Source organism: Pararge aegeria, chromosome 17 (genome assembly GCF_905163445.1).
Source record: "Pararge aegeria chromosome 17, ilParAegt1.1, whole genome shotgun sequence".
Lineage (NCBI taxonomy): Eukaryota > Metazoa > Arthropoda > Insecta > Lepidoptera > Nymphalidae > Pararge > Pararge aegeria.
In genome coordinates this window covers 2,858,348-2,884,439 of record NC_053196.1, presented here as the reverse complement: position 1 = coordinate 2,884,439, position 26,092 = coordinate 2,858,348, and the positions used below count along the sequence as shown (strand labels likewise).

The 26,092-nt window shown below is 35.9% G+C and overlaps 1 protein-coding gene across 1 annotated transcript; it reads left to right on the top strand.

Annotated features, from left to right (window-relative positions):
* Positions 1-529: 529 nt before the first annotated feature.
* LOC120630853 (protein bicaudal C) lies at positions 530-25,969 on the top strand. The gene is made up of 20 exons (XM_039900155.1): positions 530-794; positions 1,025-1,169; positions 1,262-1,305; positions 1,387-1,456; positions 2,164-2,243; positions 3,505-3,567; positions 5,903-6,052; positions 7,009-7,119; positions 9,518-9,643; positions 11,138-11,356; positions 13,705-13,873; positions 14,270-14,671; positions 15,488-15,546; positions 15,852-15,939; positions 17,009-17,104; positions 18,050-18,180; positions 19,028-19,147; positions 20,178-20,343; positions 21,445-21,564; positions 22,517-25,969. Exons 1-20 carry the CDS (start codon positions 714-716, stop codon positions 22,624-22,626), a joined length of 2,550 nt encoding a protein of 849 aa, XP_039756089.1. The 5' UTR covers positions 530-713; the 3' UTR covers positions 22,627-25,969.
* The last annotated feature ends 123 nt before the right edge of the window (positions 25,970-26,092 follow it).

Genomic DNA, 26,092 nt, shown 5'->3' with positions numbered 1-26,092 from the left:
ATGTAGCCGTCAATATCAAAGCCAAAAAAAACTTTTATATGCAGTTTGCAGCCGTTTTAAAAAACAATTAGGCGCGTTTCCTACCTAAATGTTTCTATTCAGAGTCATAAAATAGTTTTAAAAGAAATTAGATAGTTAAATTGTAACCATGCTGTTTATTTAAAATAACAATTCAATTCCAAGAACTAGGATGATTGGCGCCGTCTTGGCGGCAACGACCACAGCTATGAGCTGTTTTGTGATTGGTTAATCCATGACAGGCCTCCATGATTGAAACGGATTAAGGAACGCACTTAATACTTTTGATTAATAGTAATAAGACCAAAGTTATTTCCTATTTTTGTGTTTTTTTTTTACAATCAACAGATTCCTGTTGATGTATTTTTGTACTCTAAACAGATATTTTAGAATAAAAAAATGAGTTAGTACAAATTTTTAGTCTATGGAAATAATCCATTTTTGTAAGAATAATTAACAATACCCTCATTAACTTGAATAATTATTTTAAGTCGAAATTTTGCCTTTTGGGCTTACTAGTTGGGCTAGGATAATTTTAAAGTGAAGTCATTCTGATGTTAAAATTATAATCTTCAAAAAGTCATTTGTAGCTATGTACTTAAACTATTTTAATTTGTAAATTGTTAATTTAACATAAAATTTTAATGACTTAAAAATCTATTCAATTTGATATTGAAATAATTTATAATTTTACAATGGCGTCAACAAATTATTTAACGGTAAAAACGCATATCTCAGAATTTAAGAATAGTTCTGATAAAGATACCATTAGTGAAGTGAGTATTCCTTTTATATTACACCTTCATTATAGCACATTAAAAATATAGATCAACTTTTTCAGGTCATAAAATACTGCTTTAACAATCTAGACACCGCCATTTTGTAATAGACACTTAAATACGCGTGTGTTTAAAAATAATTTGTCTTGTAATAAACTTTAGTGTAAAGACAATTGGAAGAATGTAGTTAAATTATGTAACCGATTAAAATTGTTTTTTTCGCACAGGCATCCGAGAGTGGAACTAGCAACTCCGTGACGTCAGCAGAAGACTTACAGAAATTAGCAGTAATACTTGGATTGAATAGCGCTGAGGATGTATATCAAGAAAGATTTCGAGTTGACCGGCGACGATTGGAAGCTATGCTTGCTGGTATGAGAAAAAAATACCCTTGTCGATAATGTAGTAGATTTTTGTATTATAACCTAAAATGTAATGTAAAATTCACACGTAAATGTTTTCAGAAAACTTGGAAGAATCGCAAACTGCTCAAGCCTTTTTTCATAGGGTAAGGCTAATAAAGTAGATAGAATGATTAGCTAAACATTATTGGACAGGATGTATCTAATCCACATGTTGATCGTTTTAGGTCATGAATGACACAAACACGCTAATAAACTGGCCCGCGCGACTAAAAATTGGAGCTCGGTCAAAAAAAGGTAATTGACAGATGTTTTAAAAAAAACTATTTTGATTTTAGCATACATAGATGCTACTTAAGATAAAAAACAGAGAAAGTTTTACCAACTATTTGTATCCAAATACATTTAAATAATGAAGTTTTAGATGACTTTAAAGTATTTTCTTACAATATTTAAGCTTCAAATATTTTTGGTCATTAATAAATAATCAACCACGAACACTAACCTTAAAAGAGAATTTTATATACGTAATTAATATTTACGTGTATTGGAATGTATTTTTAAAAAATAACGTTTGCGCGGTTTAATTTCACAGGATGGCGCCAAATAGACAGCGAGTGGCGCCAGTCTGGCGCAAAATCAATTTTAATTCAAAAATTTGTTACAATTTCTTAGCGCGTCCGTTAGTTAATACGCTAGTTTCGTAATCAATTCAATATTTTTATGTTTATTTAAATGAATTAACAATGGTTTTTACAGAATGTTGCGATGAACTTATTTACAATGCTATTAAAAAAATAAGAGATAATAATTTTAGTGAGTTATTAGATTTTATAGGTAAGAGTTTGTGTTTTTCTTTATTAAAAAACAATGAGTGCAGACAAACAAAACAAAATGGCGAACGGGAATTAAAAAAAAACAATAGTGAATTGTGTAAATTAAAAAAAAAACGAATATTGTGTACCTAAATTATTGTGTGCAATAAGTTTTGTTTATTTATGCAGATCCTCACGTACGTATCGCAGGCCGGTCTGATGATGTAAAACTTGCAAGAGAGAAGATTATGCAGTTACTGGACACAAGGGTATGATTTTTTTTTTGCTTTTTATATAAATTTTAGGCACGATGTCGCGTAGAAACCGATCATGTAGTTGCCATATCCCATGAGTTTGGCCGTGGCGCGGTTAGCTCGTTAACCGGGTGAGAAGGCCGTCACTTGTAGTAGAATAAAAGAAAAGCTACACAAAGTACTACACAGACAGCAATTTTTAAACTGACTGTTAGTTTTATATGTGCCTTGATAAGTCGACATGACAGTTTCCGTATGACTTGACTTTTAATAGACGGCAGACTTGTAGTAAATGAATTATGAATTTAGAATTTATATTCGGATATTGAATATCTGTAAAACGGCGGTTGTCTGTCCCCATAAAATAACTTCGTATGAAAGTATCTTAATCTACCTATTTCAATTATGATAATTTCTGTATACGAAGCGATGATAGCGTATTGGATGAGGCTTCGGCTTTCCGTTCTGGCGGGACGAGTTCGATACCCGGAACGCACCTCTTAACTTTTTGGAGTAATGTGCGTTCTAAACGTAAGCAAGTAAATATCACTTGCTTTAACTATGAAGGAAAACATCGTGAGGAAACCTGCACGCCTGAAAATTCTCCATAATGTTCTCAAAGGCGTGTGGATGGAGAGTCTGGTATACCGCAGCCTTAACTCATTCTGATAGGAGTCCCATACCCTAAAGTGGGCGAGTAATGGGTTGATGAAGATGATGATTAAAAGCAACTTGATAATTTTTAATTTCTGAATTTACTCTGGTTTGGTGGGAGGCTTCGGCCGTTGCTAGCTGCCAACCTATCGACCAAGACTTGCCGCTAAGCAATTTTGCGCTCCTTGAAACTCCTAGTAACTGAATAGGGGTATGGGTTTAATATAACGGCCATACAGAATAGCCCTTCATCATTTTAAACTGCATCACCACTTTCCAGCAGGGTAGATTTCAGTAACTAACTAAACCGTTTGCTTGTCCAAATACGATAACATATTTTAATAAATAAAATCCAGTGTTCACGAATTACATCTTTATTTCTTGTACGATAATACAATACAGTTGCAGAGCTCTTATCGTAAAACCCCTTCACCCAATTTTTTTTTCAGGCGGGAAAAACAGTAATTTGACATTTACCATTCAGATACGAGTTGATACTTCTGCGACTAAAGATTAAAATTATTGCTAATATCGTGTCACAGATTATAAATGACAGAAAACCATGATGCAGTAGGTATTTAAATTAAGAACATTATTCTAATCAACTTTTTTTTGTCCGTAGAGTAACCGTGTCACGATGAAGATAGACGTGAGCTACACCGACCACTCGCACATCATTGGGAAGGTGAGTTTTTTGAATGCTAATTAATGATTATTTAGGCCGGGCTAATGGTTGACTGATGGAATAAGTTCAATTAACAACCAATGTACGTCGAGCTTAATATGCTATAACCTGGTTTCCCCTCGAATGTTTTCCATCTAACTGAGAGACATCGTCGGAATCTCCTCAAATCCTTTGAATGATACATGGTATGGTACTTGCCATGGGCGTACCCAGCATCTAGCCTATGGGGGGTAAGCGAGATTTTTTTAGGTCAGATCTACCGTAACTAGGTGTTGGCTGTTTTGTCATACACAAATCAGTTAATAGGAGATAAAAGTTTTAGAAAAGTTTTTGATTTTTATTTGACCTTAAGGCTTAAATTCCGAAACAAGACCGTAAACAAATTCAAATTGAAATTCAAGAATGTTTTATTTATGAAGACCTTATCACAGGAACTTATGAAGCGTTCATACATTTAACATGTTAACACTAATGTTTGGTGATGGTGATCTGCATTCGTTAACTTAAAACTAACGCTAGGAGGGTTCCAAACGCGCTCAAGTCCTACAATTAATATAATAATGCTTTAATTGATATTATTATATGGAGGACGGGATATTATGACTCGTTTTATAATTTTTTTAACAATAATTAAGGGCTGATTTCACTGTTCTTTTCGTTCGTTCGTTCGTTGAAACCATGTTTAATAATACCACGTTTTACTATACGTTCATGTATTCAAACTTCCGACGTGAACCGGACGTATCGTGTAAACTAAATAAAGGTTGCTTGATCCCGTTTAGTTTCAACGGTAAACCAGACTACCGTTTGAAAAAAGCCACCTTAATATAGTTTATACAATAATTTCAGTTAGATCAGATTTTTTTGTATTATATAAAATAAACAATAGCTGACCCGTGCGTTGCATCAAATCGGTTAACACCGGAAAACACAAATAAAATGACATTTTCTGAAAATGAATCCTAGCTAGATCGATTTATCGCTCCCGAAACCCCCTGGATACTGAATTTCATGAAAATCTTTGGAGCCGATTCCGAGATTCCAATTATATATATACGAGAATTGCTCGTTTAAAGATATAAGATAATAAAAGTTCTTTTTATCATTAAAATAAGATACACCCTAAGTAGAAGGCTTCGAGTCAAACTTACCTAAGCATTAATTACATACGCCTATTTTAAATTAATAGATAACCATTTTCGCCTACTCATGTATTTGCTATTAAAATATTTTATACTAACTGCTGGCTGCTGCCCGCCTCCAGAAATAGTCATGATGAAAGTAACAAAAATCGCTAAAATATGGTATTGATCTGATGATATATGGTACATACTTAATGTATTATGATTACTTAACTGCTGAGTTTCTTGCCGACTCTTCTCGGTAGAATCTGCTTTCCGAACCGATGGTAGAGTCACACAAACATACATACTTGACTTTTCAAAAGTGCTTATAAAGTAGGCCTACTTGAAATAAATGAATTTGAATTTGAATTTATGAAAACGTATTTCTATTCATATTCTAAGGGAGATTGGTATTTATTTACAAATACCGCCGTACATTATGTACAGTCTCCGAGACTTGTCTGTGAAACCGAAACGCTTTTTTTTTTTGAGTAAACTACTGCCCTAGTTTTAGAAATATACTTATGCACCCTTCAACAGTATTTCGTAATTCGGTTACACCCTGTATAGTATTGTTGATACTTCGAGAATCAAAGGGCATTTTTTCAAAATTATTCTAACTATCTTACCCAATCCTACCATTTAAGGTGTAGTTTCAAAAATTCAAATAAAAGTATTTAATATAAAACTGTGTTGTGTTTATTTAAATCTAACTTGTAAATTTGATTGACACTGATAACTTCTACTACAGGACTCTTATGCAATCTCTCAACCCCCGTTGCTGAGAAGATTACTAATAATAATAATAATAATAATAAAGCCTTAATTTCCAACTATAAAACGAATCGAACATAGTAATTAATAAATTAATTCATTAAAATTTCAGTCAGTGTGTGTATGTCAAAATTTTACAATCATTTACTTTCTTTGATTCAATCTTAATCATTTTTGTTATTTTACATCTAAGAGATTACTAAATATGACTAAATTCGTCACCTTTAAACTATAGCTACGAGAGTTCCAAACACCCCTAGTCTAATAATTTCACAACAAACTTAGCCGGTTGTATATTTCGGTATCATATGGTCATTTAAAATTACCACCCACTAAATAACATGTAATTTTCTTTACACTGACTTTCCTACGATTGAGAACGTTCTAATGTTATGTTATGATGTTTCTAAGAGTACTGATCTATGTCCTTTATTTAGGGAGGATTGACGATCAAACGCGTGATGGAGGAGACGGGCTGCCACATCCACTTCCCGGACTCCAATCGTACCAGTACGCAGGAGAAGAGCAACCAAGTGTCCATCGCTGGCGATATGGAACGCGTGGAACGAGCGCGAGCTCGCGTCAGGGTAATCAACACTTCCATAATAATAATATATATATTTTTTTATATATGTATATAAAAATGTTATATTGGTTTGTGTACGCTTCAAAAACTTAGAAGTTCAGCACCGATCGTAATTTTAGCATGACATATAATCCGCATCAAGGATTGTTTTTATAAATTTTTTGCATCAGTCACATATCCACGAGTCTATATTATATCTACGCAGACAGTGGAAAATAAAAAAAAAATTATGTACATCCACAAATATTGCAAAATTAAACTTATATGTATTCTTTGTTTTGTTTCTCATTTCTCAACCATTCCATAAAAATGTGCCACAGCGAAACGTGGCAGGGTACAACTAGTAATATATAAAAATAATATTGTTTATTTAAAAAAAAACTTAAGTTTAAACAATATGGTTAAAGGTTTTCTCATTTCATAGGATGGGGCATCCATGACACCTTAATTAATGTAAAATTTATACATAGAAGTGAGTTGACGGCGATATCTAAATTCGTCAACTTAAAACTAAAGTTACGAGGGTTCCAAACACGTGCGCGGTGCGGATGAGTAGACTTACCACGCTTTCGAAAACGCCGTGGAGAACTGTCAGGCATGCAGGTTTAAACCACGATTGGCGCATTGGGCTATCAGAATCCAGGGCTGTAGATTAGATTCCCACCACTGCGAAATATTTGTGTGATGGAAATGAATGTTTTTCAGTGTCAGGGTGTTTATCTGCATATTATAAGTATTTGTGTTTTATTCATATAGATATTCATCAGTCATCTTAGTACCCATAAAACACAAGCTACGCTTACTTTGGGGCTAGATGGCGCTGTGTGTATTGTCTTAGTATATTTATTTATATATCTTTTAATGTCTTAAATAAAAAAAAAACAACGCACATAACTACGGAAAGTTCTTATGAAGGTCTCGCTTTGTAGTCTCATACCGAATGTATATATCCTGTAGGCTCTGACCCCGCTGGTGTTCAGCTTCGAGTTGCCGATAGCGCCGTCGCAGGCGCAGCCTGATATCAACTCGCCCTACGTGCAGCAGATACAGGATCAGTATAATGTCCAGGTGAGATCCCAAGTCCATCCTCTTTTTTCACTGCCCCCTGATAGGCCAGGTCTCCTGTCTCAATAGAATCATTGAAAGATAAATTTAAAGATGTTAAAATAATGACACTCTATAGCCAATACATATTTGAAAATTTAATGTATGTTCACAAAAATATATCAAAATTTAAAAGAAAATGTGACTCCAATAATTTGAACGTTAGAAACAAAAATAAACTTGCAGTGCAGTACACTAGACTACACAAAATAAGCAATTCATTTAAAGGAAATTGTATACAATTTTACAATAAATTACCGGATGATATCTTGGGGATGTCACTAAAGAAGTTCAAAGTTTGTATTAAGCGAAAGCTTATAGAAAAGTCCTATTATAGTATTATTATAACTTTAGTAGGATAGCGATGAGGCCACGAAAAGATGCAAATAAACATACCATACAAATATCACTTTATTAATTTACTTTATAAACTATGACAATATGAACTTATCGTTTTACAACCTCGCAATTCACTTCATAACTCTCTCAAAGAACGCTCCAACCCGCCAAGCAGAAAACCCAATTTCCCGCCAAAACTCATAGCGTCCAGGTAGAATCCAAGCAATTTGATTGGTTCACGCCGTTATGCGTCTAACGGCGTTAACCAATCGGAGAATGACAACCGATCGTCTCGTTCAAAAATAAGATTAAATTAAAAAAATAACAAAGAAGTGGAAATTATAATGCTATTTAAATTTAAATCCTAACAGTATAAAGGATTACGTAAACGATAAAAAAGCTTGGGTGTAAACAATTGCTCTAACCAGGTTGCTTCTTAAATATTTTCTAATGACAATGTGAGATGATGATAACAAAAAGAACACCCGGCTAAGTTTGTTGTGGGCTTCTTCTTAGACCAGGGCGCGCTTGGAACCCTCGTAGCTTTAGTTTTAAGTTTACGATTGTAGTTATCGCCATCACTACTCACTGCTATGTACACATTTTGTATACAATAACGCATCAAAAGTGCCATCTATGTGCCTATTTGAACAAAGAAATATTTGACTTTGAATATAGACTGAAAGTACTAAGAACTTCATGTTCTTAGTACACGTTAATTATATTCCTAGTAAGGGGACATAACGAGGGATATAGCAAAGTCTTGAATATAGACGAGAGCTGTTGTCAATGACATTCTTATTTAATTTGTTTAACAATGGCGTTGATTTTCCTGAACGGATTCACAGATTTGCGATTAGAACACCGCGCACAAACACACCTCGGGTTCCTTGTAATTTGTTGTATCACAGGCCTTATAGAACGAAGTTGGGTAAATATTCTCCCTTACCAAGAATATCCGACATTCATAACTATTACGTAAAAAAACAAAAAGAAATAGACTTATTTTATAATAAATACACTGACTTTAGGCGTAAAATTATTGACACTTTTAATTGTTCTATCTGACATTTCAAGATAAAAATAAAATAAATACTTGACTTCTTATGTTATCAAATATTCAAAATTTTAATAAGCTTAAACATTGATGTTATTTTTTTTTTATTTTTTTTTTTTAATTTGATTTGAATTTTAATTCTATTTATATTTTTAACATTATAAACTTATTAATTAGTAAATTATTTTTAGACATTTATTTTGTAATGCAGTTATATACAAAATGTAATTAATTTTGAAATTATTTGTAAACGTTGTGAAAACCTGCAATAAGCTGAAAATTTACTCGCAACGTAAAAACTTGGACAAGAAAAAATGTATTAGCGGTTGGTTTTCCTAAATAAATAAATAAATAAATAAATAAATAAATATAATTCCTACCGATGCTAGCCTTGTTGGAAGTAGGTCTTTTGTAGGGAGTTCCAAAATCCACGGTCCTGGGCCGCTTGCTTCCACAACTTGACATGGGAAGTCGTGATCGATGTAAACAGTCGACTAACTAGAAACGGATATAAATTTGTGGTATCTGCATATCGTCTGAGAAAAGTACAGAAATCCTTTGTGGGGATGGGTACATGCTTTTATAACATGCTACCGAAGATAATATTAGATCTACCTTTACCTAAGTTTAAATAATACATTAAAACACATTTGACCAATCGCGGTTACTACACGATTGATGAATTCCTTAACGACAAGGCTGCTTGGAAGCAGGCCACTCCGCTCTCATCTCTCACAAAACAGAAAAAATCTAAAGATTGTTAAACTTTAAAATGATGTTGGAAAAGAGCAATCTGCTGAGTTTCTTGCCGGCTCTTCTCAGTGGAATCTGCCTTCCGAACCGGTGGTAGAGTCACTGCAAACAGACTGACTTTACGTTTCAAAAGTTAATTAGGCCTACTTGAAATGAATGAATTTTGAATTTTTTTGAATTTTGATCAGTAGAGAATTATAATTTGTCGACCAGGTGATGTTGCGCAACCGTCCGAAACTCCACGCCAACTTGCTGGTAGTGAAGGGGGTACAGTGGGAAGTGCAAGCTACAATGGAAGCCACCTCGCTGCTCATGAACTACATGTGCGGCCAACTGGCGGTAAGTATCTCCTTACTCTGTACTATTATTAAATTGTAATATCATATTATTTTCTATAATTAACTTAACAATGCTTAATTAAAAAAAACACTATTAAATATTTATAAAAAAAACATCCACACTCCGCTTGCGGGGCTTTTGAATGCCCAAGCAACCGGCGGTCAGGAGTTATATTATAGTTATTATCGTTTTTATGAAGCGGTGATACCCCAGTGGATACGACTTCGACTTCATTTTCAGGGTAGCGAGTTGGAATCCCGGCACATAATCTTTCTAAGTTATGTGCGTTTTAAGCAATTAAAATATCACTTGCTGCAACGGCAAAGGAAAACAGCAATGAAAACATCGTGAGGAAACCTGGGGGTTTCCATAATGTTCTCAAAGGTGTGTAAAGTCCACCAATCCGCACTAGGCCAGCGTGGTGGACTACGGCCTAAACCCCTTCTCATTGTGGGAGGAGACCTGTGCCACTAACGGGTTTATATGATGGATCATTTATATATTCTAATTAATCTCTCGTAATAAATTGTTACAGGGCGTAACAGACTTGGTAGTAATTTTTATAAGGAGCTATGAAAATATTGGTGATGTTAAAATTTTTGGGTTATAAGCCTTCTCTGTGCGAGTGAAATTTGGCATTTTTAGTAACTAATGATTGGTTTTTTTGTTGTTTGTCGTACAGTCTTTGATAGCCAGGCGTATCATTCTGGAAGGCCATATGAGACATAGATACAATGAGCGTGGTCACGACGACCACGCGTTTTACTTTAAACAGCACTTAACTTCCCACGGAATAAAGCTCACATTTCAATATTTCATTTCGAGTCGAGTCTATATGGTCTGCGCAGGCATATGTCTGTCTTTTCATTGTCAGTGAGTGTTAAGAGTTTAATTTAAACTTATTTGGCTGGCTCAGTTTTAGACTGGCGGTTCAGCAATGCAGCTAGCATTCTAGGCACCATTTCACGTGGGCATGACTTGTAAAGTAATGCAGTAATGAATTCAGTAATTTCTTCAAACCTTATACTCCACACCAAACAGATCTTAGGCAATGTACCCTCTACGGACGTTTCGCTCCGAAACCGAGAATCCTCAGGAGATGTTGACTTTACAATGACTTAATTGTTAAATCTGAATCTGCATGCTGTAAGTTAAATTATAAATTACACTATACAGACTCTCCTGCTTTTCGCGGAGTATAGCAAATTAAGCTTAATTTTCATAATAATTTGCCAGCAGTGGGCAGCGACCCTGCTTTCCGAGTCCAAGGCGGTGGGTTCGATTCCCACAACTGGAAAATGTTTGTGTGATGAGCATAAGTGTTTTTCATTGTCTGGGTGTTTATATGTATATTAAAAGCATTTATGTATGTTATTCATAAAAAAATATTCATCAGTTATCTATTACCCATAACACAAGCTACGCTTACTTTGGGGCTAGATGGCGATGTGTGTATTGTAGTATATTTATTGAATATGCAAATATTTTCCTTAGAGCCAAACCCAAGTCCAAATGACCCTGGAGATATCGCCAATGCACCACGCGGTGGTGATAGGTCGCGGTGCGGACCAGTTGAAGGTCATCATGAAGGGCACCGGCACCCAGATCATGTTCCCCGACGCGGACGACCCCAACATACCGTCCCTTCGCAAGAGCTGTGTTACCATCACCGGCCAGATCAAAGACGTTTACTCCGCGAGACAACAGCTGGTGGTAAGTATTATGATTATAACTCATTATTTTTACACCACATTAAGAATTATACAAGAAAAAAAGAAACAAAAATAGAAGTAGAATACAAAAGGCGGCCTTATCGCTTAGTAGCGATCTCTGCCAGAGAAGTAACTGCAGGTGGTACAAAATATAAAATAAATACATACGAATAACTAAATACTAATATACAAAAATACATCTAGTATATAATAAATATTTAAAAAAAAATAATAATAAACTATACCATATAATAAATACTTAGATAAGAGTAAATAAATACTATTAAACATCGCCTTCAGTTGGACAGATAAACCCGTAAAAAAATTAGGTCGTCCTTGACACACACAGTTAATATTATCCTACTTAATATTATAAATGTGAAAGTACGATGAAAAGTAGATGTTTGTTACTCGATCACGCAAAAATGGCATAACGGGTTTGGATGAAATTTAGCATGCATGTAGCCTTTGACATGGAAAAGAAAACAGGCTAACTTTTATCCCGATTCATTAAGTAGTTCCCGAGGGAAAATTGAAAACCCAATTCTGAAGTCCACGTAGACGAAGTCGCGAGCAGAAGCTAGTTGTCAATATATCTTAAGCTAGAGCTTGAAGCTTTCTCAGTTATGTTTGGTCATCACCCTTTACCATACAAACTATGATGTTAGACAACCCTAAAAAATATGAGTTGTTTTTTACCGACCCTGTCCAAGAGTTATGTGACCATTTGACCATGCCATCAAACGCGTTTATTCAGCTGTTGGTGAGCAAGAATGCTTCTAGAATCTTCTTAAAAAATTGATCACTCTGAAGTCTCCACCTACATATATTAACCCTGCGGGTAAACAAGCGGTGGGGAAAATGGTCTATTGAATTTTGTTCTATACCCTTCTTATCACCACTCATTTACTTACTGGACAAATTAACCCTAGTAATCAACCCTAATAAATAATACCGTGACCATACATGGTGGGTCTATAGATACGTGTACCTCCTATGATAGAAAAAGTCTATGCCTAAGAGTGGAACATTAATAGACTAAGGATGATGACGCTATACATATTAAATCAGACTAACCTATTGTTGTCACAAAAACCTTTGCAATTTATTATGCCCTGGTAGTTACATGATATATTGACATGCAAATTCGGGCGCGTGCTGTTCACCAAAGCCATTCAATTACGACGCGATCCATCAGATTGGCATCTCAAGGTCACCGCAACAATAAACAGTGTCGTCTCTATGCGGTACCTACCAGGCTCCGTATTCTGCAACGTGTTTGATAGTTGCTAACGGGTGGCGATCTGTCATCTTCATACAAATTTTGCAGTGTAGGTACCTATACAACCGGCGCTGTGAAATTATACATTTGGTATGCAGATAAGAGTTTTGCACACTATTAGAAAGAATAATACGGTGACAGGTCAGAATTAACTGGTTATTTGGTTCAATTTTACAAATTTAAAATGCATATAAAAAATTTCGGAACCGACAGGATTTGAACCTGCGACTCTAGGGGAATCGCGGCCTGAGCGCTTTCACCAATTAAGCTACGGCTCTCCTACCGTCGCTGCCGAAAATTAGTATATGCCTTTCACATCAGTCTAGTAGGAAACGTTGCAGTTTCGATATACACCTTCAAAGGTCCATATTACCATGAGACACGTTTGAAACAAGAGATGACACATTGCTTTTTTTATATTTTTATAAAAGGTTTTAGGTTATTTGTTATTGAAAATTGTATTTAACTCTATTATATTTAGCCAGTAAGGTACTCAATTGTAAGGAATGTAAATAAAACTTTATTATATTTAGGTTATTTGGTTATTTGTTACTTTTGCGATGCGAGTATCTCCATGTACGCATGTTCGATAAATGGTGCCAGCAGCGTAAGGTAATATTAACTTAGTAACCACTCAAAACTTGCAAATCCTATATATTGTGACGGCCTCCTTGCTGAAGTGAGCGCTGTATCCGTATAAGTAGAAGTTAATTAGATTTAAACTACCACCAGTTGAAAAAAAAGCGTTCATAGTATAAGTGTGTCACGAACCGTTCAGCTGTTTTTAGATAGCATTAAGCTCGAAATATGCAGCGTTAACCGAATTACAAATTATTTAAAACGCACATAACTTCAAAAGTTAAAGATGCGTGCTGGGATTCGAACTCTGAAAGTCGAGCTCCTACCCACTGGGCTTTCACTTGTTATAATAATCCGCATTGGAGCAGAGTGGTCTGTGGTGGGTCTATGGTATAAAACTAGTCTCTGGCGTGACAGTAATAGGCTGCGGAAGATGATGATGATGATACAACATGGAGCAAATATAAATCCTAATTAAATGTATACAGGGCAGCCTCCCGTTAGTCGTGATCTTCGACGTGCCAGAGGAGAGCTGCCGTGCTGACGGCGATGCGACCGCGCGTTTGATGAGCAAGCACAACGTGTATATCACCGTACGCCGCAAGCCGAAGCAGGGCATCGCCTCCGTCGTCATCAAGGGGATCGAGAGATGCGCCGGTAAGATGGGTCGTATCTGTTTCTCTAATGCCCGTTTTCACTAACGACGGACAAGGCAATTCCTAATCAAAGAAGATTCCTAGGCATATATTTACCTTTCACCAATCGATTTGCACAAGAAACTCATATAACCTAACTTGTCTATGGTTCCTGCCACAATGTGTGGTTATTATTTATTTTTCATTTTTGATTTTACTTCTTTGTATACTCATTGAAAGTACCAGCGCGCAACCAGCTGTTGCTACATCACCGAACTTTTAACCCGATACCATCATTTCCACATGTGTACATTGCATCTAGGGTTCTAGCTATTACACACGTCAATTACACATTACGTACTCATAAAAAATATGTCCCCATGGTTGTTATTTTTCACACAAAAAATGTCACTCACAGGCGATATCTACGAAGCCCGTCGGGAACTACTCGGTGGGAAGGAACCTTCAATCAATGCGGAAATCCCCGAATCATACAGCATACCTTCAATAAACAAGACAATGCCGAACTTCGGGGCTTTCAATCCGTTCTCCCCAACCCAAGTGAACGCAATAACTAATTCGCCGCGATCTCCATACAACCTTCAATTGGTGACCGACTTGGCCAACTACGCCAACCTTGGCAGTCCAATGTACGGCCACAATCCGCCAACGCCTGGAGGATACCCAGCGCCGATGTCTCCGTTGGCTGTCACACCGCCAATGTTCCCGGGATGGATGATACCATCGCCGCAGCCTCGCCCCGGGCCGTTCCACTTCCCGGGTATGACCGCAGCGCCCGGACCGGTCATGTCCTGGAATCGTGAGTATATCTATTTTTTTTTTATTCCTGCACAAGTTTAGCCCTTGACTGCAATCTCACCTGGTGGTATGCGAGTCTCAGATGATATTTATTTATTTATTTTATTTAAATCTTTATTTGTACACCACAATGAAGTTAGGAAAAAAAAAGCAATAGAAATACAAAGACAGAAGTAGAATACAAAAGGCAGCCTTATCGCTTAGTAGCGATCTCAACCAGGCAACCTTTGTATTAGGACAAGATGAGCGAAAGCGGACAGGTGGTGTAAAATTATTATAAACCTACATTCAAATAGCTAAATACAAATACATAAACAAAATTGCACAAATAAGAAAAATATAATAAATAAATAAATATAAAATAATAAACTTATATATACTCAATCATACATAAATATATACATATGTATAGCAGGCTAGTCAACCTTAAAAGAGAGACATACTGTCGCGGACTTTTTTTGCATCTTTTAAATACTAACTTTGCACTCAGCAAAAGCTCTCAAAAGGACAAAAAACCCCAATTTTGAAAAGTTATTTTTAGCTCCTACTGGTTTAAGCGTGATAGCGTGATAGCCTTCCTCGATAGATGGGCTATCCAACACTGAAAGAATTTTTCAAAGTGGACCCGTAGAGCCTGAGAACATCTTGTTCAAGTAAACAAACAAACTAACAAATAAACTAACTCTTCAGCTTTATATATTAGTATAAGATTTTATAACTATCCTTTTATGGAAGTAATTATAATTATTGTGTTGTACTATTTATTAGATATAAACAATAAATAAGTAAGAAAGTAAATAAAGTGGTTGTTTTACAGCGATGTCTGGTACAGCGGATGTACCACCTTGTCTACAAATGCCACACGATCCGAGACACGTGAGTTTATGACCATTTATTTATTCCACGCTATCAAAAATTCTAGACAAATATACATACCTTGGATACACGACTTCCCGGAGCCTCCCAAATATTTGAAAAGCATGGCCATCCGAGGGGATTTAAGTTGGTAAAATGCCTACATAACCTGATCTAGGAGGCGTCAGATATCTTCCAAGAGTTCCCCCGTAAACAAAAAAGGCTCGGCTGTGCCAGCTCAGCTCTGCTGCCCGCCGTTACTCTCAATGAGTATACAAACAAAGTTGATTCAATGTAATATGCTTATACTATACCGTTGGTAATAGATGCTGAACTCAAGCTCTCAAGCGAGCAGCGGGTATCAGAGCAACTTCACTGGCAGCTCCGTTTCACTCGACACACAAAACATTTCCGGTAAGTTGTCACGTGTAGTCACTATGAACTGTATTTTTAACTAGCGTTCCCCCGGGACTTCGTCTGTTTTTTAGATCTTTTAAAGTGGAACAAGTCCGTCATTCATTTTATGGGCGTGATTTTAACCGTTTATGCAGCGCACGCAACATGAGTTCTCATAAGAAATGTTTTTTTCCCGGTTTTGTAACATTTTTCCTCTATGTTTGTAGTGTTATTTTGTATATAACCAAAGCTTTCGTCAATAAATAGACTATGCAAATTTATTTTTTTAAAGTAAAGACCTCTTCAGCTTTATTGTAAGTATTAGTTTATAATAGATTAATCTGCTACTACATTTCTATACTATTGTATTGACGGATTATTGGCGTAGTGGGCAGTAACTCTGCTTTCTCAAAGTCCCGCAACTGCAAAATGTTATTGTGATGAACATGAATGTTTTTCCGTGTCTCTGTGTTTATCTATATATATTATGTATTTATGTACATTATTTGTTAATATTCATCAGTTAGGTATCTTAGTACACATAACACAAGCTACGCTTACTTTGGGGCATGATGGCGATGTGTGTATTGTAGAAATATCATCGTCAACATCACTTCAACCGATTGAAGTCCACAGCTGGGCATAGGTCTTTTGTAGGGAGTTCCAAAATCCACGGTCCTGGGCCGCTTGCTTCCAGCCGACCAACGCTGTATTTACATGTGCGGGGTCGCATTCCAGCACCTTGGAACCCCAACGTCCGTTTCCACTTCAGCTTTACGACTCGCTGAGCGGTATCTCCGGTTCTTCTAAGGATCTCCTCATTCCTCTAGAAATATATTATATATTTATTTATACGGTGGAGGAAAACATCGCGAGAATGCCCGAGAGTACTCACTATTGTCCTCATCGGCGTGCGTGAAGTCCACCAATCTGAACTGGTTCAGCGTGGTGGTCGGTGGACTACGGCGTAAACCTTTCTCAATGTGGGAGGAGATCCTGTGCGGAGAGCTCTGTAGTGGGCCGATAAAGGGTTGATGTTGATATACCTATACTTTTAGAGTCTTCTAAAAGAAACGGTTTTCTTTAGGTGGCGACGGCAGTAACGTAGGTTCCCCATCAGTGTCGCCTATCAGCAAAATCCACAGCCCAACGCCATCTACAGACACTGAGCGCACGCAACATGGTAAGACCTCACCTTGAATTATATTTTTCACACCACTAGCCCAACCCTATATAAGTGTTTCTTATAATGTTATGAGTACCAAACTAACATAGGAAAAAATAAGGTTTAACACCTATTACTTCAATACTATAATTGTTGTAGGAACTGTATGTTTCCAAAAAAAAACCTAAAACAAGAGTTGTTATCTAAAGGGTATTATTTTGATTCCATTACAAGTAAATCCTAGACTACAATTTCAGCTGGTTGCGGGCTAACCTGTTATGGAGTGTGTATGATCTGTTTCTACGCGACATCGTGCGCTAAATCGCATAGCGCCACGTCTTTGTCGGTAGGGTGGTAACTAGCCCGAGCTGAACCCTCTCACCAGGAAAGATTAAGAGATTATGGATCACAGGATTGCCCTGCCGGGATTCGAACCCTTGACCTTTGACTTAAAACCCAGCGCTCACCGCTGTGTCAGAGAGGTAAAGTAAGTTTTAACTTTTTATACATACGTATACATGAGTACTTTCCCAAATAAATGCGCGGAAATTAAAACTCAGCAGTACCTTCGCAGAACTTTTTATAAAAAACAAATTAAAATCAATGAAATATTGCCTCGTTAAAAATGCGTTAATTAGTGTTCTTTTGTTTTTTTTAATTCTTTCAATAAACTGCTTTCTTTTCGAAATTTTAATAAAACCTTTCATAAGTTACCTCCTTGCTTGACATGTTTCAGAGTAAATGTTTGTTCCATTTTTAAATAACACGACCAATTTGAGTTACTATGTAATTTATTTGGCCTTTAAGCCAAGAAAGAAATGGATTTTTGGATTGGATTTTTATGTAACTTTAAACCGGCCGCTGCACTCTGATTTATTTGGCGTGTAAAATTATTTAGATTTATCACGAAGAAGGTTGTCAAAATAAAGCATGTATGAATAAATGTCTTTTTTATCCTAACAGATTTAGCGAACATAATATCCGATCTGCCGATATCGGACAGACGTGCGGTGGGATGCGAGAAGAAAACTCTGGAGTCGCTCAAGATGTCCCCGCCCTCAGAGTACAGGAAGATGCAGGCCGAAGCCAATAAGGTACGACGCTTATTTCAGCCAAACTCTTGACGACCCCCCTGGAGCTGTGGTTGTGTTGTAAGGCTCCAAGGCCACAAGGCCCCCGAGATCGTTGTTTGATAAATGGTGCCAGCAGCGTTAGGGCCTTAATAAACACACGATTGTTACAAATGCTATATATTGTGACAGCCTCCCCGGTGCAGTAGTGAGCGCTGTGTTATAAGTAGTAAGACCTGAGTTCGATCCCAGGTAGCGGCAACTTAGGAATAAAAATTTCTGAATTTAATTTCAACTAGTTTTTTTTTTTTATAAACGATAGGCCAGCGTTTGACGACAATCATGCCCGTTAGAAAGCAATGATGAGGTCTAGGTTGGAGCACGCTTGCCTAGAAAAAGCCTATTCACTCTAGCCTTGAAGGTACTCAAATTATAAGGTTTAGAAAAAACTAGCATTAGTGTCATTAGGGGTGTGGGTTTAATATAACTACTATATCCCTAATAGGTTTTACAACGAATGTACAACCAGAAATTACCGGGAACCGGACTCCCACTTCGTACTTCACCATTGGTCTAGGGAGGTCTTCCATACTTTGACGGCCGATTGGCGCAGTAGCCAGCGACCCTGCCTTCTGAGTCTAAGGCCTGTGAGTTCGATTCTCACAACTGGACAATGTTTGTGAGACGAACATGAATGTTTCTCAGTATAAAAATATTCAACAGTTATCTTAGTACCCATAAAACAAGCTACGCTTACTTTGGGGCTAGATGGCGATGTGCGTATCGTGGTAGTATATTTATTTATTTAACTAGCCTTTGCTATGGCCAGTGAGAAATATCAGTCAGATTGTCAAAATGCTAATTGTTCTAGGCCATGCACGAGTCTGTGGGGGGCGGGTACAGAGTGCCAACCAACCGCTGGTCGGGGTACTACTTCAGCCACACCTCGCCGGGGCCCTTGAACCTCAACGAAAGCGAAGGGATGACAACGGTAAACATTGGATAGATGCAGGCGTTACTTTGCGGAAATCCATGAAATATTATGAAAATGAAATGATTTTTTTTTAAATGAATAATTGTTTAACAATTATTGTAAAGTCAACATCTCCAGTCTGTGTGTGTGCGTGCGTGCGTGCGTGTGTGCGTGTGTGCGTGCACGTGCGTGCGTCCGTGCGTGCGCGCGTACGTGCGTCAGTGCGCGCGAAAAACGTTTTCGTTGGAATCACTTTAGAAGGGCTTTATCGATCAACTCCAAAAACTAATCAGCTCTGAACCTTAAAAAACCACGTTTAATGCCGTTTTGAAAATCAAAATCGATTTGATTGATTCCTTCCTGAGAAAAAAACCAAGAAAAGTGTATTTTCGGATTATTTCGAAATTACTTGTTCGATCAGTTCAAACTTAAAAATCCTTTATGAGACTTAAAAAACCGTGTCGAACGTCGCCAAAAACGTGAAAATCGGTTGATTCATTCAAAAGTTATTGCGATTTGAAAATTCAACAAACAGTGTGTTTTATTTAATCTATGAGACTTTTCAGTTTGAAGAGCTCAAAAGCATAGAGCAGCTATATCTCTTTGAGCTCTTGTTTGATTTTGTTTTTTGTTGAAAATTACGCAAAAAGCAGGAGAATCTGTGTGGTGTAATTTATAATTTCTTCAATCCTTATACTCCACACCAAACAGATCTTCGGCAATGTATCCCATACGGACGTTTCGCTCCGAAACCGGAGCATCCTCAGGAGATGTTGACTTTACAATGAATAATTGTTAACTCTTTCTATAACTCTTACAATACCTATCCTTAAGTTTTTTATAACTCGCACTGGTAATTTTCTTTATTTTATATCATCTGTAACTCTGTAACTACTTTTTTTTCTTTGGTGTACAATAAAAGTGTTTTCATTCATTCATTCATTCATTCATCTGCATACCTGTGCAATTGTGCATACCTTCTATGCACGCCTTTGCCAGTAGGCTATCACCGCTTTAAGGTTGCTTACCAAACAACAAATGCTTGCAGCCCGAAAAGGGTTGGAACAGATCGGAGTTGTCGCGCCCCAACATAATGGTGACGTCACCGCCACAAAAAGCCACGCCGTCGCCACAGAAGCCGCAGAACCAGAAGCCGTGCCGCTACCAGCAGTTGTACGACCTGCTGAGCGACATCGGCCTCTACAAGTACATTGGTGAGATAACCCCACCCAACCCAAGGTCGAGATAACTGCCCAATTGACCATAGTACCTAAATGAATATCTAACCAAAAAATTATCTCACTCTCTAAGACTCTTTCTTTCATTTGAATAGATGAGTTCCAATATATCTCTCATTTTTGTGGCTTTATTTCACAATCCTACGATCCCGGTTCCGTTCCGGTACGATGCAGAGTAGAAATCGATTTGGGGTTAAGTATAATATAACCGCCGCACCATTAGGGCGCGTTTACATAAAACGATTACTAGCGTATGTAGTTGTATTAGCGAGTTCACACAGAATACCTATTCCTATTTATTAAAAATACCTATTCGACAAAATAAGCAGCAATCCGTTTTACAGGTCTGTTTAAACGTATATATTATTAGCGTATGTAGTTGTATGAGCCAGTTCACACACGTGACGAGTAACAACAGAAATACCGATCCGTTTTATTGGATCTATACCGGGCGAGGCTTTGCGGTGGCACGGGGGTGCGCGGGGTGCGATGTTTTGCACACAGCCGCCATTTACACAGGCACAGGATTTTTGACCAGGGTATGCACAAAGCAGGTACATGGCATGAAATGGAAATATTTCCCTTCAATACGACTTATATCAAATAATTTGGGTATGCAGTGCTTTTGTGCATGTATGAAGTGCACGCCACTGCTGAAGATCGAAAGTCCAATACCGTCGGATCTGTTAAAATCGGTCCTGTAAATGCTGTGTGAATATTACGACCAGTAGCGACGGATCAGTTAAAACTTGTAAAATTGGACAATGGTCTATAAATTTTTTTAATAAATTCAAGTAAATGACTCTGTTATTTAAAGGATACAAACTTAATAAAAAACTCCTAGTTACTGATGTATTTGTAAAAACTTGTAAAAATAGACAATGGTCTATAAAAATTATTTAAAGGATATAAATGTGCGATAAAATATAATATAAAATTAAAAAAAACTCATTTAAAAAGTAAACCTGTAATGTTTTCTGACAATAAAGGGTTTGAGTCAGTTGCTAGGCAACGCTTTACTATTAAATTTAAACATCCTTATCCAATTTGGCTCAAAATTCCGTTTAAACATTTCAGAACTGTTCCAAAAGCATGAGCTAGACATGTCGACTTTCGCGTCACTGAACGAGGCCGACCTTATGGAGATCGGCGTGACTGCGTTCGGCGCTCGCAGGAAGATGCTGTTAATCATCGCTGGTGAGCCTACCCTACTTAGATTAATGGCTGGCAAAAACAAAAATGGTTATCGCCATCATCTCATTAACACTTTTTATGTAATGTACGCATCATAAGTGCCATCTATGGGCCTTGTTGATTATAGATATTTTTGACTTTGACTTTTTGAAAGGCCATATTAGAGTAGTTATGTACCTCGGCATTGTAGAATTCTTATTCATAAATGCCAAAGTGTGTTTGTATGTTTATTTGCCTGTTTGTTTGTCCTTCCTTAACGCTCTAACTAAGCAACCGATCAACCTTATTTTTGACATAGAGTTAGTTGGTAGGCCAAAGAGTAACATATGCTACTTTTTAGCCGCAGCAGGAGACAATTATAACCCCGGGGAAAGGTTTAAAATGTTTCTTCTCCCTCAGCTTTATCAACTCTGCAGAGCACTGAGGAAATAATGTCCAAATAATATAATATGTGTGAAAATAAACGGCTCCCACAGGATTTGTAAAAAATCGCAATTAACGCTGACGACGAACACGGGCTACAGCTAGTAGATTTATAAAACCAATATACAGTGTTAAATAAAATATACCAGACAGCTCTCGGCCTTGTACTTCCTATCATTAAAAGAAACAACTTTTGTTCTATGACTTTTCAAAGATTAATTTCATACAAAAAAAATAACAATACATGTTATTTCTGTAAAGTGACATTACACTGTGAAACCGAATACATGTGATTCGACAACGCCGCGTAGTCCCGACTACGCGGCGTTGTTAACCTAATTAAAATTACACGCTAAATAACACAGTATCGAGTCACAGTATGTACTATATACCACGCGGGACATGTTCCAAAAAAACACCATGGCTACAAATCATAGACTTTACTTTAATAAATTTCTTAATTCATTGTGGCAATGTATGGGAGTTTATTTCTGGTATCCCAGTTTCCAACTTTAGCATTTTGTTTTTCCAGACCTGCAAAAACAATCGAGCGCCTACAAAGGAAACGCCTCGCCAAAGGAAGTGAAAATGAACTCTCCCCCGCAATACAATACGACTGCGCTGGCGCAGGAAAAATGGTAGGTCTGCGGAAGATCTACAAACATACGAAATTTAATATAATACTTATGAGATTAAAAGCGTAACAGCGTATGATTACATTCTCACAGAAAATAATAGATTTTGTTTATATGTAGGTTTAACTTTATTAAATTGTCTATGCATATTTCTCGCTTACAATATATTGAATAGTTTCAAAGTCATAGACAAACAACAAAGTTGGTAACGTTCTTTATTTAAATTTGTTTGTCCTGTTTTAGTGACGTTCAATAACTGTGCACCTCCGAGGTTAAATCTACATGATCGTTGTATTTGATGATGTAAAGACTTTATTTAAATAGATATACTGTCTACTGATGTAAATGCAGTTAGTAGTACAATATTTGCGATAAAAAAAAAATCATTTTTATACTTTAAGAACTGAAAAATTCGCTAATCTTTTTTTTAAAGTCAAAAATAAGACCTAGAACGTGTATTTAAAATTATGATTTTTCTACATTTATGTGATCACATTATTCAAAGAGACGTACAATATTGATGCGTATATACAATTATTTATATTTACATAGTGTGGACTTTAAGTACACTTCCCATTGTTAATACCATCGAGTACTACATATGTAATTAATGAGCTACTAAAGCAAGGGCAAAAAAACACATTGCGAGAGATTAGAAAAATACAGTATTTCAGTCTTTTATGAGTTATATCATATTTAATGAAATATGTTATCTTAGAATGTATTGAATTAATGAAATAAATAAATTAAAATGCTTTAGGTTGGTAGCAGAGCGATCAAATGTTGTCACAGCGATGAATTAAATATGCTAGATAAGTATGCATAAAATGAAGAAAATCTCCAGTACAAGCTATAAAAAACTTAAGGATAGTAATTTAAAAGTATTGTTACGAGTAAAAAAAATCCTACCTTCAAGTATTTATAACTCATACTGGAGATTTTATTCAATTTCATATCATCTGCATACCCTCTGTGCACGCCACTGATTATGCAGTAGTATTAAAACCGTCAATAGATTAATCAGGCTTCAAAAATGGATCAGAGATTAGCCGTACCACACTTTTCCAACCATCCATCGACTGAAATACGATAAGTAGAAAAATGGGGTCATTCCACTTTTCTACTCATTTAAAGTTACTTCCTTACCCGCAGTAGATAACTACTCGAGTTTTTAAATTATCAGCAAATCGGTCGCGGAGGCTGGAAAGGTGTGATAGCATTCGTTTAAGATTGAATAGATGTACTTTTTAATTTTTTTTACTCTGCTGGAACAGGTTAAATCTTGACGCACATTATGTTTTTTTGCGTATTAACTATAACGACAAATTTACATTGAAGTTTTGTACAATTTGTAACTGACCTACAAACCGATAACATCATTACAGAATCAGAACAATCAAGGTGATTTTGCTTGAGACTCAAAGGATTTTGTTGTCTTGTTTTAGTTCATTTACACTAATATCTCTGGTAAAAAAAAGGATAAGATACTTCGTACTTGGCGAGCAGAATTAACACATATATAAATATTGTCTATAAAGACTTAATCTCATAAGTATTAATGTAATATGATACCTAACTATTTTTGTACAAATAAATTTCCCAAATATCCACAAACATCAGCCGTCAAGACTGTTTATAGACCTACAGATTTAACGATTGTCTTAACAAAAATAAAAACATATAAATAATTATTAGTTTAACATAAACAGTTTTGATGTTTTATGTTATTGGATCTAAAATTAGCAATCAAATATAGCAAAGATCAAGACTGATTTATTGACTAACTTTATCGTAACAGAGTTACGAATAGAACTCGACTGAATAAATGCTCAAGACTGGTAAAATATATCACTAATATTTGTTTATGACAATGCGCGGATGTTATTATTAAGGCACATAAAAAGTAATAAATATTTTGCCTCAATTAAGAACCGCGTACTGTCTTTAATGAGCTGGCAAGTGTTCTTCGTGAATTTTATGAGATTTATTAAAAAAGTATTTTTTTAAGGTTTTTTTTATAAGATTTTTATCTTAGCTTAAAGCGATACGACAATTTGATCTCTTATTATAGACTCGTATATTGTTGAAGTAAACGGGCCGTGTGCCGTAATCCAGTTAGATATAAGCATAATTCCTTTTTTTATACATAGAATTAAGTAATCATATAATCGCGAGAACCTGCATGTTTTATTTTTTGATTTTAACCCTTTTTAAACACATTTTAACCGAATACATTGATAATCCAGACTAAGTTTATAAATAATTATTATGTTAATAGAAATCTCCTCGCAGTTTTAAGTTTTGATTTATATTACTGAAGATTTCGCGTCCATTTTTTTTTATCAAATTTTGCCAATTGATATATGATCTTTTATTGTCATATTTTAATGAATATGCTTTTAAAAAGACAAAATCGTTATTGGCCTATGACAGATAATGAATCAGTAGAACATAAAATATCGTTGAAAATCTTGGACCGCATTTGACTTTATCTGAAAACTCGTTTATGAGGAACGTTTTTATTTTCAGCGGTTACATAAGTGACAATTAAGGTGGAAACACACTTGTAACAAGCGATCCCAACTCTTTGACACGCGACACGTGATCCAATTTGAATTGTAGCATGTACTTTCTAGTGTCTATGACTAGGATCGCACTGGATACCACACACGGTACGTCGCGTAAGATGTGGTGTGACTCCAGTTTACTGCGACTTGTTAATTAGACTTTACACACGTGGCGTTTTTTATATGTGTTTCCAGCCGTTTATTCATCGGTCGCAATGCTGAAACAATTTTAATCGATTAACATTTTATAAATCATTGTGTTCGTGATTGCAGATTTACGTTATTTTTTACAGAGTATTTTAAGTGCATTTTTGATTTTAACCACATTAACATGCTAATTTATTTTTGAATGCTATTTTTGTTTTAGATATTTATTTATGATATATAGACTCCAGTAATTGATTTGATACATAATGATTGCGTTCGTGTAAAACTACAATAGTATCCTCAAGTTATGATTTATATTATTGATCACCATTGATTTATGTATCAATTCATATACTTTTTATTATAGTTCGCTTATGAGATCATTTATTATATGTAATTGTTTTAATCATGAACTTGTGATTATGATTTACTGTTTTAAAGTTTGATTATGAGATGTTTAGAAGACTATTAGGTTTAGTGATTATGAAATATAAGTATTAAACGTTTTAGTGCTAAATATAATTTTAAGGCAGTATGTTAAAAATATGAGCTAAGAATTTACCCGTTAACTCTGTTTTGGTTTTTTTAATTTTAGATTTAAAAGAAGTTTTGCACGATCGGTTTTTAGTTTTTGCCTGTCCGATTAAAAAAGTTTAAAAAAAATGTGTTGTTTGATTTATTTTCTATAATTTACCTAAATATTAAACCCTAGTGACCTAAAACAAAGAAACTAGTTTTGAAGAGGTTCTTACTGTCTAC

What these genes read in the sequence shown, in the direction of transcription:
- LOC120630853 (XM_039900155.1), top strand. Translation starts at nt 714, where the DNA reads ATGGCGTCAACAAATTATTTAACGGTAAAAACGCATATCTCAGAATTT. An exon ending in AGGATCAGTATAATGTCCAG is followed by an intron (nt 7,120 to 9,517) that starts GTGAGATCCCAA and finishes TTTGTCGACCAG; the next exon opens with GTGATGTTGCGCAACCGTCC. An exon ending in CGGCCTCTACAAGTACATTG is followed by an intron (nt 20,344 to 21,444) that starts GTGAGATAACCC and finishes TAAACATTTCAG; the next exon opens with AACTGTTCCAAAAGCATGAG.